At 58.8% G+C, this 19,105-nt stretch overlaps 2 protein-coding genes across 4 annotated transcripts in view; one reads left to right on the top strand and one right to left on the bottom strand.

Annotated features, from left to right (window-relative positions):
* Nucleotides 1-19,105, top strand: part of SNX33 (sorting nexin 33) — a 69,210-nt gene that overhangs the window by 22,700 nt on the left and 27,405 nt on the right. Inside the window, exon 2 of one of the 3 annotated variants that reach the window (XM_045899652.3) lies at nucleotides 14,320-14,398. The exons of the other annotated variants lie outside the window; for them this stretch is intronic. Coding sequence (XP_045755608.1) covers nucleotides 14,320-14,398 — 79 coding nt within the window. The remainder of the gene's footprint in view (nucleotides 1-14,319; nucleotides 14,399-19,105) is intronic. 3 annotated transcript variants of the gene reach the window in all.
* Nucleotides 1,579-19,105, bottom strand: part of CSPG4 (chondroitin sulfate proteoglycan 4) — a 41,754-nt gene continuing 24,227 nt past the window's right edge. Inside the window, exons 4-10 of the mRNA XM_045899650.3 lie at nucleotides 17,990-18,472; nucleotides 17,434-17,610; nucleotides 15,581-15,779; nucleotides 15,366-15,500; nucleotides 15,070-15,236; nucleotides 11,075-11,258; nucleotides 1,579-10,764 (exon numbers count right to left, since the gene is read on the bottom strand). Coding sequence (XP_045755606.1) covers nucleotides 8,930-10,764; nucleotides 11,075-11,258; nucleotides 15,070-15,236; nucleotides 15,366-15,500; nucleotides 15,581-15,779; nucleotides 17,434-17,610; nucleotides 17,990-18,472 — 3,180 coding nt within the window. The 3' untranslated portion in view covers nucleotides 1,579-8,929. The remainder of the gene's footprint in view (nucleotides 10,765-11,074; nucleotides 11,259-15,069; nucleotides 15,237-15,365; nucleotides 15,501-15,580; nucleotides 15,780-17,433; nucleotides 17,611-17,989; nucleotides 18,473-19,105) is intronic.

Genomic DNA, 19,105 nt, shown 5'->3' with positions numbered 1-19,105 from the left:
GTTTGTGTGGTTTGAACCTCAGTTAATTCAAGTCGTTGCTTAAAATGTTACCTCTTTGGAGAAGCCTTTTCTGATCATCTAAAGAGTCTTCCTAGTCCTAGTCCTCTGTCCCCTTGCCCTGCCTTACTGTTCTTCATTTTATTTATCAACAGCCAACTATATACATGTATGTCTCAAACATATACAAAAAAGAGAAACCAATATAATAGATCCCCATGTGCCCATATGTCAGCTTCAGCCATGATCACCCTGGGCCAAGATTTTACTCCCCCACATCCCTTGCTTCCAGCGAACTCCAGACATTACACATTCTCATCTGCAAATAAATACTTCTTTGCAAAAGTTAGACTTTAAATATATCTGTTTGTTAGAAGGCAGCCTTGGGGGGAGCTGGGTTCGTCTTGCTCACTGCCATAGCCCCAGTGCCTAGCGCAGTGCCCCGCTCACGGCAGGCAACTTGGGTTGTCTGCAGGGCTGTGCCTCAGATCTCTGGGGAGGGTAGGTGTGTGGCTTGTGGTTTGCACAGGTCGGCTGCTGTCAGGGAGTGCATCTGCACACGCCTGTGTGCGCTGCCATGTGGGGCAGCCCTGTGAACATGTGTGTGCGTACGTGGGCGTGCGTTGCTGCAGCAGCTGGTGGCTGAAAGCGGGCTTCCTCCTGACATCATCTCCCACATCCCCCAGAATCCAGGGACTTGCTCTGGGGAGTATCCCCCCCTTTCTCAGCAAGGCATGGCATGTGAAAGGGTGGGAAGGATGTACGCACCAGTCCCTGCTCGTTCCTCTGGAGGGCTGGGTCTGAGGCCAGGGTGGCCCGGAGAGCCACTCCTTGTCCTTCTCTGACTAGTAGGAGGCTGTGCCATCCCAGGTGGCCGAGCAGACAGCCTCCTCCCTCCCTGGGCTGGGGTGGCATCAGCTGGGTGGGGGTGGCTAGCTATGTAGGAGGGGTGGTGGTATTCCAACCTGGCTGACTCCTAAGGCTCCCAGGGTGACCCCTGGGAAGTTGGGCAGCCGAGGTCACTCAAACTGGGTTCTGGCCCAGGGGCCCAGCAGTCCCCTGCTCCCCACCCCAGTTCTGCATCTTAAAGGGTCAGCCCTGGCAGGAGGGCAGTGGGAAAGAACAAGCTTCCAGCCCGGCACCAGCTTGACTCTGGGGGGCTACTCCCTATCAGACTGGGAGTTCCACAGGAGCTTCTCTAAGCCTGATCCCCAGAGCCCCTGTCTGCTCCGGGGCCGGTCTTCTCGGCCATTTGGTTCCACATCATCTGGCCCCTGTCCTTGTGTTCCGCTTTAAGCTTGGCACTCTGTCCCTCAGGCATAGCCCAGTCTCCCCTCTCCGGGAAGCCCCTGTGTTCTGGCCTTCCCTGGGCCCACCCTCTCCCCCACCCTGCCCTCCTCCACCGGCCAGGCAGGTTCAGGTGCAACTCCTCCCTCTTGGGTCCCTGGGGTCAAGCCTCCTCCGAGGTCTTCTGGATCAATGGGGTGGGATGGAGGAAGGGAGGTCAGCATGGCTGCCAGCTTCTAGGCAGAACTTGACCCCTTCTGCACACCTCACTCTCCCTGCCTTGATGTCCCTCTTTTCCAAATGGGGAATTTCCAAATGCTCCAGGACTGAGCATTTGTTTAGCACTTACTCTGCGCCAGGCACTGTGATGGCTGTAATAAATTATAGTAGTAACAATAATGTCAATTTGACCATTTGTTAAACTTCTACAATATGCCAGACCCATATGCTAGGCGATTCAGTAATAACCACCATCATAACAGCACTGATAATAATAGTCAACATTTATTGAGCATTTTCTATGTGCCTGGTGCTGTTCTAAGAGCTTTGCCACAACACTTGGAAAAGCAGCCTTGGTCAGTTGCACTGCTTCGAGAGGTTCTAATTCAGGCAGGGGGTGGGGCCTCTGGCTAATCACGTACCGTTCCTGGCAGTAGGAACTGGGAACTGGGCAGAAACGAAGACAGGAGGCAGGGCCGTAGGCAGAAAGCAGGTAGCAAGCTCTCCCAGGCCTGGGTCGGTACTTGCTAGGGTCACACATCCCATCCACAGGTGGGTGGACTTGTACAAGTTCACTGGGCAGGCACAGTCACCATCGCTGCCCTCCCTCCTTTAGTTCATGGCTTCTATCCCCAGACTGAGCTTCTCAGGCAGCTCATGGGGCAGAGGGGCTGAATTCCCAGGGCCTGGAACCTTCTTGGGTCCACCAGTCACGCCCCAGTTGCCTAGCTCAGGAGCGACGCCCACAGGGCAACCTTTTAGCAGGGCTGACTCAGGAGGAGCCCTTCCGCCCTGACTCACAGCCTTCCAGGAGTGCTCAGGCTCCGCCAGCCTCACCCACCTGCCTGCTTGCTCAACCAACAGCCCTTTAGAAAAGGCTCCACCTTCCCCAACAAGACCCAGCAGGGTTCTCCCTGCTGCTCTCTGGTGCTTGGAGGTCTCTGCTCTGGCCAGCATGTCCAGCATCCCTGGCTCACTCACACTTGCCCTGAGGCATCTCTAGGTGCTGGGAATCCCACTGCTGAAAGATGCATCTTTGGCATCTGGAAGGGTTTTGAGCCTCCAGGAGGTAGGCTGGGACTCTGAGACCTGAACTGAATGCAGGGTCTTCTGGGTCAGGTAAAGGTGGGGGCACCCTTGGCTGGTCTCTGAAGGTTGGGATCAGGTGAGCCCTACAGTGGTTAGAACAGCGGGCACAGTGGCCAGTGGCTCCTGGAGCTCTGAGGAGGACGTGTAGCGGCAGGGGAAGGCAAGTGTAAGGCGGTTCTGGGTTGTCTCCTCCTCCTGTCCCATTTAATCAGTTTGAGTCCATCGGTGGTAGGCTCCCACATATGATTTGGTCAAAGTGTTCTGCCCATGTGCTTCTGAGCAGCTAGACCCCAGGTATCTGGTAGGAGGGAGCCGCTGGTGCGTATGGAGGAAGAGAGAAGTGAGTGCTCAAGGGTCTGGCAGGGACAGATTAAACCTGCTCCTTAGAAACTTAGGACCTGGGGCCAGGTCTGCCTGGGCTCTGGGAGGGGTCTGGGGGCCAGAGCAGTGGTTGGGAGCCCTGCTAGCACTCCTAGAGATGAGGGAAGCCAGGGGAACCAGATGGGAAGTCAGGATATGGGGTCTGGGTGGGATCATGGTTAGAGACCTTTTGGACAGTGGGAAAGGAGGGGCTATATGCTGGCAGTAGATGTTTACCGAGCATCAGCTATGTACCTAGCCCCGGGCCCGGCTGGACATTGCCCCCCGTGGGCACACAGCCTTGACCTATGTTTACTGCAAGGACAGGGGGCTGGGGGCCTCAGCAGCCTGGGCGGGGGAGGGCAGTTGGGGGTCCCAAAGGCATGCACAGCACCAAGACAGCATGCTGGCTGGGGGGCCAAGCATTTGTTCTGGGGTCCAGAAGGGACAGGTAGTGGTCCAGTCTCCCTCTGCAGGACAGGACAGAGTGCTATGGGAGGCCCATGCCCTCCTTCTTGACCGGGCCCACGCAGTGGCCTGACAGGTAGCTTCTTTGTCCTTCCTCTGCTGCCTGTTGATGCTCTACTGTGGGGGAGACCCAATGCACTGACTGGGGGGCCTTGGCCAGACCCCTCCTTCTGTCCCTCCCTCTGCAGGTGGAACCCGGACAGGTGGGGAGGGAGGGACTAGCTGGACTGCAGAAGGCAGGGTGGTAGGGGGCTGCTGCACTTTCCAGGGAACCTGTCTTTGGGAGGTGAGGTGGAAGTGGGCTTCTTCTGCAGACCCTCCCCAATGGATCAGGCCTGGCTACCAGCCTCGTCCTCCTGTGCTTCCCTTTTGTCCTCAGTGGAGGCCCCTGAGCAGGAATCCCCACAACAGAACCCTGTCCGCCCAAATCTGCAGGGGACATAGGGACTTCAGAAGAGTGTGGGGAAGAAGGATGGACAGCTTGAGTTGAAAGACAAAACTCGGGAACTGGATCATGGGGTCTGACTTCTTTCTAGCTCTGTCATTGACTTACTATGATCTTGGCCTGGTCCCTGCCTCTCTCAGCTCTGTTTCTCCATTTGGAGGTGAAGGACCTAAGTCAAAGTGTCTTAAACTTTAGTATTTGTTAAAATGCAGAGTCTGTTTCAGCTGATCTGGGGTGAGGCCTTAGAGTCCTCTTTTTTTTTTTTCTTTTTTGAAGATTTTATTTTTAAGTAATCTCTCCACTCAACGTGGGGCTCGAACTCACAACCCTGAGATCAAGAGTCGCACGCTCGCTCTTCTGACTGAGCCAGCCAGGCGTTCCAGGAGTTCTTATTTCTAACAAGCTCCCACATGCTTCTGGTGCTCCTGGTCCATGGACCGCACTTTGAGCAACAAAGACTTAGTCCGTGCAGCTTGGGCCTTCAGGACCCAGGGTCACTTGAGCCCTCTGTGACCTCACAAGGCATCCAAAGGAAGCCTTGGATTAGCTCTAGGCTTTGGGCTAACAGAGCTGGCAGTGCTCAGGTTGAGGGGCATGGGAACTCCTTGAGCCCCCAGCTGAGGCTATGTTTGGGTAGAAAAGTCCCTTCTTGGCCATAGGATGATTTGACCAAGGGTTACTTTTGTCTTCGGGGGGTCTTAGGACATCTGCATTGTGAAGGAACACGGCACAACAACCCACCAGTTATCCTGGCGGCCCTCTGAGGAGGTGGCATTTTTTTTTTTTTTAAGAGAGCACGTGCATGATGGGAGGGGCAAAGAGGCAGAGGGAGAGAGTATTTTAAGCAGGCTCCACACCCAGCACAGGGCTCAGTCTCACCACCCTGAGATCATGACCCAAGCCAAAATCAAGAGTTGGACGCTTAACCGGCTGAGCTCCCCGGGGTGCCCTGAGGAGCTGGTATCCTTATTGAGGACAGCAGCTATCATAAGTACTGTACCTCATGACACCGAGAAGGGCAATGAGACCACGAGGTAGCTGGGCATGCTCAGCTTTAGCAGCCGCATGGCTGTCCCTTCTGTGGAAAGATCCCACACTCTCTCAGGAAAGAGGGAAGCAGGCAGAGCCAGCTGCCTTCCCACGATGGGCTTCCCTCAGCAGCCTGTTGACACGCCTTGGGTTAGGGCACACGTCATGGTGTGGTAGTTACTCAGTGGCATGTCTGGGACTCTTCGGAAGGGCTGGGTGGACTCCTATGGGCATCTCCCACAACATTTTTGGCACAAAATGCCCTTGCCAATGCCCCACTAATCCTAGTGGTTTAGTGACAGGGATGGTGTTAACTCCAAGGGAACCTTGGGTAGGAGAGGGGCTGTGACAGGCGGGGATACTCACCACTATACTAACGAGGAAGGAGAGGGGCTGTGGAGAGAGGCCTCCAGCAGGTCTGGTTCCCATCCTGGCTCCAATCCTTTGCCAGGGCTTCCTCACCTGTTCTGGCAAGGAATGGGAGACCTAACCGGAGCATTCTGGGAGCTGCTGAAGTACCTCCATTCCTTTAAGATCCTGAATCTTCGGGGCCCAGAAGAAGATGCCAGCATCCCTGGCAGTTCCCACCCCCAACGGGAGAGGTGGAGTTGAGGGGGTGCAGATCCATGCCTCGTGCTTCCTCTTGGGGGATGATGGTTCCAGCTCTGTGGGGTCCACAGCTGCCATAGCAGCTCCACTTGAGGGGCCAGCTCCTAGCATGAGGAGAGGGGCTTAAGGGAGCCCCTTCTTTAGCATCTAAGAGGCTAAAGCATTTTGGGTGGTGGGCAGGACTTCCAAGCTGGGGACCCCAAGAACTGGGCCCTCTGGCCATCCCCCTGTTCCCCACACCCCCGCCTGCTGTGGTTCCACTTCCTGGCTCTGCTGATGTCAGTTTGGGTCTCTGGATGGTCAGGGAGTCCTAGCCCTTGGCTCCACATGGCCAGCTCTGAGGACTGTAGGGGGCCCGCAGGTGAGGAGTACTTAGCTCCGAAGCTTGTGCGTGCACCTGTATCTCTGTGTGGGTGGATGTATTACATAGGCAGGTGTGTGCTGTGTGTCTGAAGGTCTAAAGGTACACAGCTGTGTGCGTAAGTGCAGTGTGTGTGTGTGTGTGTGTGTGTGCGTGCGTGTGTGTGTGAAGAAGAGGGTCAGAGTGCTCCCAGATATTCCTAAACTCTTGTGCACAGGTTCGCTTCTATCTCAGTGCCTGGGAGGAGCTAGCTTCTTAAGTAAGGGGATAGTGAGTTATTTTGCAAAGTGGATAGCAATCCCCTTAAGCCTTGGGTGCCTATCTGAAATCTGCAAGGGATTTACATAAATCGAGGCCCTACATTTAGAGTGGGTTCCAAGTTTGGCGTTCCAGTGGAAGACCCTCTCCCAGGTCCTCATGGTGCTGTGTGCACAATGCCCTGGGTACTAGCCCACTGTCCAGCATGGGCTGAAAGGAGCTGGAGCAGTGTCAGCCTGTGCCAGCTCCCTAGGGGGGTGGGGGGTGGGCAGGGCAGGCTGGGCTGAGTGAACGGAGAGGGTGTCGTCAGTCTTGGGGGCGGGGGGAGGGAAATAGGAGATGAGGCCAGATCCTGCCTGGCGGGTCTGTCACCCTTGTCTCAGCTTACACTCCCAGGGAAACTGGTCGCCCTGGGTGGAGACTGGCGCCAGATATTAGGGCCCTGAGGATCCGGCCCCGAGCTCCAGGAAGAGGCAGGGCAGAGCGCATGGGATGTGGTGTGGAGACACCCTTGGCAGGGCCCCTTGTATGAGGCTGGCCCGAGGGGTGCCAGAGAGACTAGGCTGTAGCAGGAAGCCAGGCCAGGATTTTGAGCTTCTGGTGTAGAGGGATCTCTGTGGGGGTCCTCATCTATGGGCCCTGGAGACGGGCCTTGGGTGCAGGCTCTTCAGTGTGGCAAAAAGAGCTGGTTGGGCCTTGGGGTCTGGTCTATTCTAATGCTGCCTGGCTGTGTGTGACTGGACAGCACCCTCTCTCTTCTCAGCCGGCCCTTGGTCCCCTGGGGGCCCTTTCAGCAGTGATATGCCAGGATTCCAGGTGACCTGCCCCAGTCTTGTGAGTGGAGGAGGATCTGGGGGATGCCGAGATGGGAAGGGGCTGCTGAGAGGCGTCCTGGCAGGTACTCTAGGGACAGCACAGTGGGGAGGAGGGAGTTTCCTCTCTTGCCCTAGTTCCTGGGTCAGATGTTACCGATATGGAGACACAGGGAAGAGGTGATTCTGCTCCCCAGACACCGGTCAGCTGTCAAGTGCTGGCTGGGGCTCTCCACCCCCAATCTAGCTGTGCTCGGGCCCCGGGCTCTGACACCCCAGAGCTTGCACACCTCCCACGCTGCGTTTCCTCTGAGGACTTCAGCTTACTGCCAGGCAGGGTCACCTGGGACCCAGAATCTGTCCTCATTGCCCATAACCCTCAAAAGGGAGAGGGGCAGAAGGTGGTGACTCCTTAGTAGCTCATAGAGGGTCTTCTGGAGACCCTGTATCTCAAATCCCTCTCTAACCAGAGGACAGCCTTTCGGGACAGCTGGCTTTTCAGAATCCTTGCTGCTTACCCTGCCTTCGAGGAGGAGCACCCTTCCTTGGTCTTCTTGTTGGGGGGTGGAGACCAATAGAAATCTTCCTTGTGAAAATCTCCAGGGAGTCAAGGGAAGGCACCAGTGGTGGTCCCCTCGTCTCCCCCGAAGCACCAGGTCCCAGCCTTGGGATCCCTACGTTCCCGTCTCCTGACCTTTGCCACTCCAACCGCTTGAGAGGTAGGTGCAGAGGGATGAGGCTGTGGAGGCCAAAACTCAGGCTAAGAAATCTATGGCTGGGACACTGAATACATCTCCTGATTTCATTGTTTCTTTGAGCTCCTTGGAGGGGGCCTAGCCTATCTCTACTAAACTAAAGGGCTTTGGTCCCATCCCACAAAGACTGGCCCACCTGCCTACACAGGTAGGGACAGAGGAGATTTGAAAGGCCCCTGGAGGTGGTAATTTAGGGCTCATGTGGCCTTGTCCAGCGTGCAGGCTGGGGCCTGGTGGGACAGCCTGCCCCTGGGGAGTGCAGGCCGGTGTGGACAAGGGCCCAGTGCATGGTCAGACAAATAACACACAGCTGTCCAGAACCTCCACAGCACCATTTATCCAGGCCCCATGGAGTTGAGTGCCCCCAGCTGCTCACCCCCCAGTCCTTGGGCGAGCACAGACATTGCAGCGGCCCCCGGCCTGAGGCCCTGCCCCCTCCACAGCCCAGCCTGGTCCGGGGCCACAGACTCATACTGCCTACCTAGCCCTCAGCCTGTCAAGGTGGGGCTCTGGGTATGAAGTGGCCTCAGACTTTCCTCCATCCCACACTCTCAGGGGCTCCATCAGTCTGGGCTAGCTCGACACTGTGTTAAATAGCTTCCTCGCAATCCCCCTTAAATAAACCCATCCCCAGAGCAACCCACCCCATCTCGCACCCTGAATATGTTATTCTACTGGCTTATGTCTCCTAGAGAGTGGAGGGGCTCCCTCCTCCTGCCCTCTACTCCAGGGAATACCATCTCCCTAAAAAACCAGGGGAAAAAGTTTTCCCATCAACTCTGGGACAGAGACAAAGGGAGGCCTGTCTTGGAGTGGAAAAGCCAGGAATCCCCGTCTATCTCCCCGACCCTCTCCTCTCCTTGCCCTTTTAGCAGCATGGGTCAGCTGTGACTTACCCAAGATCACAGACCCAGGATCCAGAATCCTGACGTATCTAGGAGGTCACTCTGGTTTTGACAGCCCAAACTAGCTCCAGGGCAGGGGGACTGACTCCAAGCATGCCTCTGACCTTGGCCCGCCCCCTTGCATTTCTCCAGGCATGGAGAAAGCTGGGGGGAGTCCAGCTCTTGACTCTGTTTGGTCCCGGACCCCTGGGACTTCCTCCCAGCACCCTCCACTGCACATGTCCCCAGGTATCTCTGGCTCTCGGGATACTCAGCGCCAGGGCATGGGAGCAATGGGGCCGGGGCCCGAGCAAGCCTGTCCCCGGCCTGATCAGCATCTGGGCCCGGGCCAGGCCTCACACCCAGTACTGGCCGTTCTTGAGAGCAGGGTGGGGTGTCCGGCCGAACTGCAGCAGCTCGGGGTCGGGCTGGCCCCCTGCTGGGGGCCCCTGGCTGGGCACTGCTGTAAGCGGGATGGCTTGGCCCGGCTCTACCTTGCGGAAGGTCTCGGTGTCGCCGGCTAGGCCATTGCGGGGCTTGGCAGTCAGGACCTGGACGTCGTGCTTGCCCGTCTTGTTGCGTTTGCGGAGGTAGAAGAGCAGGGGCAGAATGAGTGCCAGGAGCAGGAGGACCAGGCACACGGGAATGATGACACTGAACATATTGGCCTCCAGGAAGCCCAGGAAGCCCCCACTGGCCACGGTGGGCATGGGGCTGGAGGTGAATGGGCCTGGCTCCCCCGTGGGGGTGCTGCTCTCTGGCTTCCTTGCTTCTGTCTGAGCAGGCTCGGGGAGACTGAGCAGGGCCACGCTGTAGGGTCGGGCTGCATTGTAAGGCTCAGTGTCAAAGTCCAGCGAGGCCACGGCGGGGGGGACACCCTGCGCCCAGAGCTCCAGAGTGAGACTGTCGCGCGTGGGGCCAGGGGACCGACCTTCCGGCCTGCCTACCTCCAGCCCCAGCCTTCCATCCTCAAGGTCCCGCTGGGTGAATTGCTCCACAAGCTGGCTGTCCCTGGGCTCCGTCCTGGCCCGGGGCACGCGGACCACGTAGCCATGCCGGGGTCCTGCCAGGAGCCGGAAACGGGGCAGACTACCCGTGCGGTTGGCCAGCTCGCCAGCATCTAGGACAGTGGAGTCCAGGCGCAGGGTGGCCCCCTGGGGCCACGGCCCACCCGCTCCCATGCGCAGCAGAGCCCTGACGGTGACGTTCACTGTGGCTGACGCGTTGGCACCTCGGGCCAGCGCCAGGATGCTGAAGTGGTCGCGAGAGGAGGAGAAGTTGGTGAAGGCGAAGACCACCTCCCCCTGGTCTACCTGGAGCTGGCTGAAGGTGGCGGCGGGCTGCCCGGCCACAAGGAGCTGCCCGAACCGGGGCCCCTGGGAGAGGTGGTAGGCAGCATCCGGCTCGTCCCGGTCTGACACTACCCGCAGCTGCTGCCGGCTCAGTGAGGAGCGCCCCAGGGCCTGTGGCACCTCTAGGGGCGCACGCAGCTGCACCTCGATGGCCGACGGCAAGACATCCACGGCCAGGGACACGAGCACGGGAGGGCTGGCCCCGTCGGATGCGCTCAGCTGCAAGATGCCGGCCACGCTGCTCCCGTTGGCCACGAAGGCCAGCCGCCCGGCGTCCACGTCAGCCTGTGTGAAGCGGGTCACGGGCCCTGGGCCGGCCCCCGCCAGACTCAGGAAGCCGTTGAGGGGGGCGCGCTGCACCTCGTACTCTATCTCCCCGGGCGCTGAGTCCGGGTCCACCACGCTGAGCTGGGCCCGCGAGACGGACGCGCGGGAGCCCCGGGTGAGCTGGAGCGGCACGGACGCCTGTGGCCGAGGTGGCTGCTCGTTCACGTCCCGCACGGTGATGGCGAAGGCCTCTGAGGTTTGGGGTCCCGCCACGGAGGCCCCCGCCGGCCCCTGGAGGTGGGCACGGAATCGGAAGCCATCCTGCTGGGTGCCCCCGCCGCCGTGGGCGTAGGCCAGCTGCCCTGCAGCCAGCTCGGACTGCAGGAAGTGGGGCCGGCCGGCGTGGAGGGGCTCCTCAGACACCAACAGCTGGCCCCGGGTGGGGAACTGTGTGATTTGGAAGAGTACGTCATGCTCTGGGCGCTGGGGTGATGGAACGCTGGCCAGGAGGTTGGAGGCATCGAGGGCGGCCGTGGTGATCTCAGCCCTCTGGCCTTCGGGGACCCAGAGACCTGGGGGTGGGACGGAGGCTATGAAGGTCCTGTCCACTGAAGAAAGGCCTCAGAGCCTCAGACCAGGACCTCCACGGCAAGGTTGTGCCTTTTCCCTCAGACCAGGTACCCCAGGGTGGGGTTCAGGGTCCCCTGGAGGATGAGGATCATGTCTTCTCTCTGACCTCAAAGTGTCCCCACCTTCTCACCCTCCCTTAACTTCCCAGGTCCTGGGGACTGACATGGGAGCTGTTGACCCCGGTCTTGTGTCCCCTCCTCTCTGGACCCGCCCAGGGTCCCCCCAACTGTGCCAGCCCATCATGCGGTTCACCTTGGTTCCTCCAGAGGCGGCTGGGACGCCGGGGACAGGCAGCCTCAAAAGACACAGCCACAACAAGGGTGGTGGCCACATCGGGGGCAGGGGGTGACGACAGCTGGAGCTGCAGGGTATCGTGGACCTCCCAGAAGGGCTCAGGAGGCATCGCGTGCTCATATAGAACATTCCCAGCATACACCTGTGGGGGCACCCCATTTTGGGATGAGAGGCAGGTTGAGCCCGTGGTGCCCAGGAGCCCCTTCCAGGCTCCTTGACGAGCCCTCCGTGCCCAGCCTCACTCTCGGCTCTCCTGGCTCTCCCTGGCCCATGTCTGTAACCCGTGCTCTCCCTCACCAGTGGGTCACATGGGCAGTCATGTGGCAGTGAGGGGACTGGCCCTGGAGCCCGATGCCTTATCTGGGCTCTGCCACCTCAGGCAAATCACCTCACCTCTCTGAGCCCCCAGGGAAAGCAGTATTCTATCGCTTCTGTTGACAGCTGGTCCTTCCACTTCTGCCCTGGGTCCCTGCCCCTCTTCCCCACTGAAGACACCAGTTTACCATCTTCCTTCTTTCTCCTATGGCAACAATTTCCCCCCAAAAGGGAACATTCCCATCATTACTCAACCATGTTATTCTCTCTTCCACTTCCATTTTTTTTCTTTTAAAGTTGTACTTATTTATTTTTTGAGAGAGAGAGCAAGAGCCTGTGCGCGTGCAGGGGAGAGGGGCAGAGAGAGAAACTCCAGCAAGCTCTGCGCTGAGCACAGAGCCCAACGCAGGGCTCGATCCCATGACCCTGAGATCACAACCCTGAGATCACGACCCTGAGATCGTGACCTGAGCCGAAACTGACTCAGATGCTTAATTGACCATGCCTGCCAGGCACCCCCTTTCTTCCCTCTTAAAGAAAAGACTCATGACTTCACTTTTTCCACCAAATTTGTCACCCCTCTCCTCCATTTTGCTCTCCATTACAGCAAAACTCCAAAAAGAATAGTCTATAATCTCCCGCATGCTGTCCTGAGTGCAGTCTACCCAGGCCTTTCCTCCTGTTCTCACCCAAAGGTGCCCACAGCATCTGCATTGTTAGATCCAATGGTGGGTTCATGGGCCTCGTGTTACTCACCTGCTTGGCAGCATTGGATATAATTGTGCATTCCTTCCTCTACCATCCGCTGGCTTCCAGCGTGTCCCACTCTCATGTTTTCCTCCTGCCTCGTTAATTGCTCCTTCACAGACTCCGTTCTCCCCCCTCTTCTCTCCACTGTGTATAGCTTGGCCTTTAGAGTCTTCTCCATCTACAGGCACATCCCACGTGTCCTCCTAGGTCAGCTCTGCAGATGACCCCCTTACTTCTATCTCCATCCCAGACTGCTCTCTGCCAAACTCCAGACTCACATTTCCACTTGCTTTCCGGCAGCTCGGTGTGGATGTCTAAGGGCTGGCTCAAAGGTGGCCTGCAGCAGACCCACTCCTGACCTGTGTACCCCTGCTCGTCCTCCCGCTTCACATGATGGCAGCTCTGTTCTTGCAGTGGCTCGGGCCCAAAACCCTGGAGTCATCCCTGACTCCTCCCTCTCTCCCATGCCATCACTTCTGGCCTGGATTATTGCCATGGCCTCCTGTGTCCCAGCTTTGGCCCCTGATCCCTCCCCTACAGTTGTTCTTAACATTGAAGCCAGAGTGAGACTTTTAAAGTGTAAGTTAAGGTTACTGTCCTTCTTGCTCAGATAGTACAGCGGCTCCTCCTTTGACCACAAAGATCCCACTCTGACCCCTTACCCTGCGACCTCGCCTCCTACCCACTGCCACCATACCTGCTGTTCTCCAGGGCTGTATGCCTGGTAAACACCTGGGGATATTCCTCACTTATGCTCCCTCCCCCTGCTAATCCAAATGTGTCCTCGTGGCTTATCTATTTCTTCTTCTCAGAAAACAGGGCTGTGCAATACTGAGATGGAACCCAGGGTCCCAGCGTGTGGGAGACTCTAGGACTGCAGGGTAGTGATGACCTGGTGAGCAGTTCCCCATGTAACACGGGAGCCACCCACATGCTGAAGGGGGATCACCTTGGTTCTAAAGGGGGAGCAGAGCCTGGGTGAAAGGGGTGGCTACTCCTCAGCTGATTGCTGTAGGAGGGAACAGAGCCTTTTAAAAAACTGGAAATCACAGGCGCCTGGGTGGCTCAGATGGTTAAGCATCTGCCTTCAGCTCAGGTCATGATCCCAGGGGCCTGGGATCGAGCCCCATGTTGGGCTCCCCAATCAGCGGGGAGTCTGCTTCTCCCTCTGCCCCTCCCCCCTATTTGCACTCACTCTCTCAAATGAATAAATAAAATCTTAAAAAAAAAAAAAAAGAAACTGGAAATCAGGCTTTTGTGTGTGTTTGTGTGTGTATGTGTGTGTATGTGTGAAATCCCCCAAAGGTTATATGTTGACCATTAATTTAAAAATATTAAATGCCTTGTGCAGGCCAAATAAAACACATCTGTGGGCCAGATGTGGCCCGCAGGGACTGTCAGCTGTAACCTCTGGCCCAGGCTGAAGGGTGGCAGGAAGTGGAGACCCCCAGGAGTGGGGTGGGAGGATGGATGCCTGCAGGAACTTCTGTGGATGGGAGGTGTCTGATTGGGGGTGAGGCAAATCACAGGCAAGATGGGGAGGGGTCTCTGAGCTCTGGGAGCAAGCGGTGTCCTCTGGTGAGAGAAATCTTGGACTAGCAGTCAGAAGCCATAATCCTGGTTTTGCCTCTTACTAGCCGTGTGCTCTGAATAGTCACCTGATCTCCGTAAGCCTCAGTTTCCTTGTCTGCAAAACGGGACACCTGATCCCTGCCCCACCCAACTCAGTATTGCAGGACAATGGTGCTGTCAAGACACGACCCAGTCCTGCCCTGCCCCTGCCCCAAAGCCAGGACAAAGTCTCTGCCACGAAGCCTCTTCCCAGCTTCCCAGGGTGGCACTGTCATCCTGCCCCCCTGGTGGCCATTCACGTTCATCCCACGTATTGCTGGGGTGTGGGGAAAGCACTGTGGGTGGGGGCGGGACCCTGAGGGCCTGGTCCTCTTCCCTCCCCCTTCCTGGGCATCCGATGACAGTGGCTCCCAGGGACTCAGGGTGCTTAGCTGCTGCAGCCACCACCCTGCTGAATCCCTCATTGTGGGAAGGCGATCTGGGCAGAAGCCAGGGGTTCATGAGAACAGAAAACCTGGGCCCGGGGGATGCCGACGTGAGACCTTTTGCTGTGTACCCCTTGTTAGAGCCACCTCTTTCACTGATGCCTGAAAGTTCCCCACCTGCGCTACCTTTGGAGAGAGCCAAGGCTGCCAGGCACTCACAGTAAGTACCTCCTGCACTTGGAAGGGGTGTTAATTTTAGCGATGGCTGCCCGCCCCCCCCGCCCCCCCTCCCCTGCACAGTTGGCGCAGAGGCTCCCAGCAACCTAGCAGTATACCTCTTCCCATGGCTAAGAGTTCTAGTGTTTAACCGGTGGCCTCTGGCATGCTCTGGACAGCTAGGCCCTGAAGAGAGATGGCAGCTTCACTCCCACTTCAACCTCTTCGGCTGCCTTCTGTCCACTCATCTGCTCCCAGGATCCGCTCAACTTCTTGCAGCCTTCTGACCTGAGCCCTAGGCTCACATCTCTCACAAGCCCAACAGCTGCCTTCATGTCAAATTCCACCCCTGAACCAAGTACGGCCCCTCACTAGCCACGGGGGTATCCTAGTGTCCCTGACTCAGAGCACCCTCTCCAGCTCCTAAGGTCCACCTGCGGCTTCTGGAAGCCATGCCCCAGGACCCTCTCCCTGCTCTGGGCCGGGATCTCTCGCACCCTCTGCCTACTGGACTGGTGGCTCCCGCAGGGCAAGGCAGGCACAGCCTGGGCCATGGTGGGGCCAGGGAGTGTCTGCTACCCACGATGTGGGAGCGGTGTCCACGTCCACAGGCAGAGTGGGCCACCTGGGGCTGAATGGAGTCTACGTGGTGGCTATAGAGAGCTGGGCCCTTACCTCGGCTTGAGTGAAGCTCACCAGGGCCTCCCCAGTGCTGCCCTGCTGGGCATGGAACAGCCGGCCCAGCCGGGGGCCCTGCACCACACGGTAGAGCAGGTGCCGGGGGTCGGTGCCTGCACTGGAGCTGGCTCTCAGGCTCTGGCTGCTGAGCGGCTGGACCGACCCTGTGAGAGGCAGAAGGGGCCTGTTGGCTTTGGACCAGGAGCCAGGGCGAGGTCTGCGACTGCTGGTGAAACAGCGTAACCCTGGCGTGTCACCTGGCCTACAAGGCATGCCGTGCTTGGCAGACCCACCTGGGCACACGGTCAGCGTCCGGCTGCCCTCCAGGGAGAGAAGCAGCTGCTTCTGGGCCGTCACTCGGAAGAAGTGTCCGGGGGAAGTGTGCTCCCCGTCGGAGAGGCTGAAGTGGAAGCCGCCGTCCAGGGCGCCTGCGGATGGGGGTGGAGTTGGGTCTCACTGGCCCATGGTGCCTCCCCATCCTCAGGGCACCGCACCTCTGAGTACCCACCTGTGTGCGAGAACAGCACGAGCCCGCCGTCTAGCTGGGCCTGGGTGAAGCTGTGGACCTCGGTGCCTGGCGCCGCCCTCAGCACCACCCGCCCGTTGCTGGGCTGCTCGATGGTGTAGACCAGGTCCTCCGGTCCTGAGTCGCTGTCTGTGCCCCTAAGGGCCTCTGGAAGGAAGGGCACCGTGGCCCCCTCCCACATCTGGGGACACAGGCCTGTGAAGGTTCTGTCCCCCCCACGCTCTCCCACCTTGCTCCTCCCTGGCTCCGAGGCCACCACCATCACACTGCAGCTCAGGCCCGGGCCATGCTGGGCTCCCCCTCACAAAGGGCCCTCCACCCCATTCACCTTCCCCTGTCACCCCAGGGCCCAGGCTCCCTTCTCTCTGCCCTAATCCTGCTTGTCCTGCAAGGCCAGCTCATGTCCCCGATGTCAGGAAGCCCCCAGCTCTTACCCTCACCAAGTTCTCTCCCTTCCGAGAACTACCCCCACCCCAGCCCTTACTGACTGTGCCGCTATCATTGAGTGGCTCTTTCTCACTGGCAGGGCGGGGGTCTCCATTTAGACCCTCCATAGTGAGTCTGGGCATGGGCTGGGCACACTCTGGGAATGGTGAGTTTGCCTCTCCAGGATGCTTATGAATGGGCTCCCCTTCCAGGTGAGGGAGGGCATGGGAGGCACAGAGGCTGGAGGGGCTGAGGGTTGGCCCCTGTCCCTTGGCATGGAAGCAGCATTGCCATGAGGGCTCAGGTGTTTTCAGTGCAGTCCCGAGGCCCAACCAGGTCGGGGAGGGGTGTGGGCAGCCCCTCCCCATGCTCAGAGCGAAGAGCAGCCCCCCTCGGCCTCCCGCCTGCCAGCAGGGCAGGATCCCATTTCTGGGATCCTGTTACGTGACTCTGGCTGGGTCAGCAACTTGGGCAGCCTCGGGGAGGGGCTCCCATACAGGGAAAACCGAGCCCTCTGGGATTCCAGGGCACCTCCTCCCAGCCCCAGGCTACCCCCAGGCCAAGCTCCGGAGGGGGGACCACCGCGTGGAGTGCCGGGCTCCTGGCACAAACACGGTGGACAGCATCACCTGCTGGCCAAGATGCCACACAGCACCATCTGCCTGTGGTTCCAGGGCAGCCGTTAGCCCGTTTGCCCACCACTCTGCTGGCCTCCCCACCGCTGCACTGCTCCCTCAGGTACATCCTCTACCATCAAAGGTGTCCAGTGCCTCATATCACAGACAGCCCAAGTCAGCTCTCTTCTGAATCCTTCCATGGCTCCTGTTGACCCTAGAAGCTGGCATCAAGGCCCTGCCCATCCACTATGTTGTGTGATCTTGGTCAAGCCATGCCCTTTCTGTTCCACCAGTAACTACCTCTGTGATCGTGGAGAAATGTTGTGACCTGCCTGGGCCCCAGCTTTGACCTCTGCTGAGTGAGGGCACTGCTGTTCTGTGGGGATGTAAGGGGCAGGAGCTCGGGAAGCCAAGGTGTGGCCTTCACCGGCTGTGGGTGCAAGTGAGGAGCTTAACCACTCTCTACCTGGAGTCCACCCTTAAGGGCTTGAAAGAACTTTCTTCAAGAGTTCTGGTCCTGAGCCATAGAAAAAGCCTCCTGCTGAAGGTGAGTCCAGGGAACAGCAGGGCCAAGGATGGCCATTCACAAGGCTGCCTGCTGCACTTATAAGTCTTCAATAACAAAGTCTCATACCTGTGTTCTATTTTCAGTGCAATAACTCTTCTCTCTTCCCAACAACCTAGTGAGGCATGTTTCCTTCAGAGAAGGAAACTGAGGCTCAGAGAGGGGAAGCTATGTGCTGGGCCTCTCTTTGGGAAGAGATGTAGGAGGTAACCCCAGGCTGCTCTCACCTTCAGGCCTGTGTTTTTGGTGAGGATGGGGGGTTGGTCGTTGACGGGCAGGATGGTGACAGTGAAGGCCACAGGATGGCTCTGGCGGTCCATCTCTGAGGCATTAGCCACCAGGACGAAGCTGTCTGTCAGCGTCTCACTCCCATCGTGCACATAGCGGATCAGCTGCTGTTCCACCTGCAGGCAGGCCCAAGGCTGAAGGTCAGGCCCCAGCAGGCCCGAGAGCAGGGTGAGTCTCAAGCTGAGCACCTTTCTTGCTCTGCCTTTGGGTGTGGGGGGAGCCTGACTCCTTCAGAGCTTCCGTTCCTGCAGGTGGAAATGGGGACAGCCATTTCTCCCAGAGTGAAGGACCGAAGGAGTCAGGGAGATGGGACAGTCATTTCCAGTTGCCCAGAGAGGAGGGAGTGACGTAAGGGATCTAAAGCAGAGGCCTTCCCTCCGTGGGAACGCCCTGTCTCCTGTGGGCCACTCGCCCAGACGGGGAGTGCCCACGGCTTCCCCCCAGCCCTGCGCCCAGAGCCGAGCTGCACGCCCAGGGCCTCCCTGAGAGCTGTACCTCTTTCCAGGAGAAAGCGCTGAGGGTCCCGTCTCGGGGACCGTCCTCTCTCCGCAGGGCCCCGTGCTGGGGTGGCTCTAGCACCTGCAGCTCCAGGCCTGGCAGCGCGGGGAAGTAAGGCCCGGTGACTCGGAGCAGCGGAGGGGCCAGCGTGCGGGCGCCGCCCTCAGGGACGCTGAAGTTCTGCGTCTGCAGGGGGATGGCAGCAGGCAGCACCTCCAGCTCCACGCGGACACCCTCCAGGGGCGCACCCAGGCCTGAGGCCACATCCAGGGAGAAGGCGTCCCTCCAGGCCTCCGGGCGGGAGTGCAGGTACAGGACCCTGCCGGCATCCACCGCCTCCTGAGAGAAGCTCTGCACCGGGTCCAAGCTGGGCGGCCCGGCCGCCGAGGCGCTGTGGGACAGCATCACCAGGTAGCCGGCCCGCGGGGGGGTCTTCACCGAGAACACAATGTCAGCGGGTGCCACTGCCTCCTGGGCTGCCTGGTTAATGGAGGGTCACAGAGGGAGGCTGTCATGGTCCCTAGGTGGCCAGAACAGGCTCGATCTCCCGGGGAGGGCTGCAGACACCACCGCTTGCTTAGACGCACAGACGCGCTCTCAGGCTCACACACACAGCACCCAGACATGCAGCTGGTCACGGGGGTTGGGGGTGGGGTAGGGGGGTGGGGGCTGTACCCTCGTGCTGCCCCACCCTGTCACATGCCCCCAGATTCAGTGACACAGATGTGCAATGTCAGCACACACTGATGTGTGGACACAGACACACACGTACATCTCACACGTAACACGCCCTTGTAACACGCATGCACACACACATACACAGAGGCAGCCCCTGCCCCCGCTATTGCTACTCTTCACCACCAGAGGGCGTGCCATCCTTCTGAGAGGGACGGGCGCCACACAGTACAGGCTTTACGGGGCGAGAAGACCCAGGTCCCGCCCAAGGGCCACTGCGGGCTCCCTCACCTGATGGGCCAGCTACAGAAGGCTACACGTCACCCCCAACTCACACTCCTGATCCGGTGCCTTTGCCTGGAATACTGTCTGTATTCCAGAATTCTGTTCTCTCTGCCGGGAATACTGTCCCCTCATTCCCTGCTACTGAAACCCCAG

Source organism: Mirounga angustirostris, unplaced genomic scaffold (assembly GCF_029215605.1).
Source record: "Mirounga angustirostris isolate CCGP_5_RB_7025 unplaced genomic scaffold, mMirAng1.0.hap1 SCAF_9, whole genome shotgun sequence".
Lineage (NCBI taxonomy): Eukaryota > Metazoa > Chordata > Mammalia > Carnivora > Phocidae > Mirounga > Mirounga angustirostris.
The sequence above is the reverse complement of the archived record's forward strand: the minus strand, read 5'-3'. Positions and strand labels throughout refer to the sequence as shown.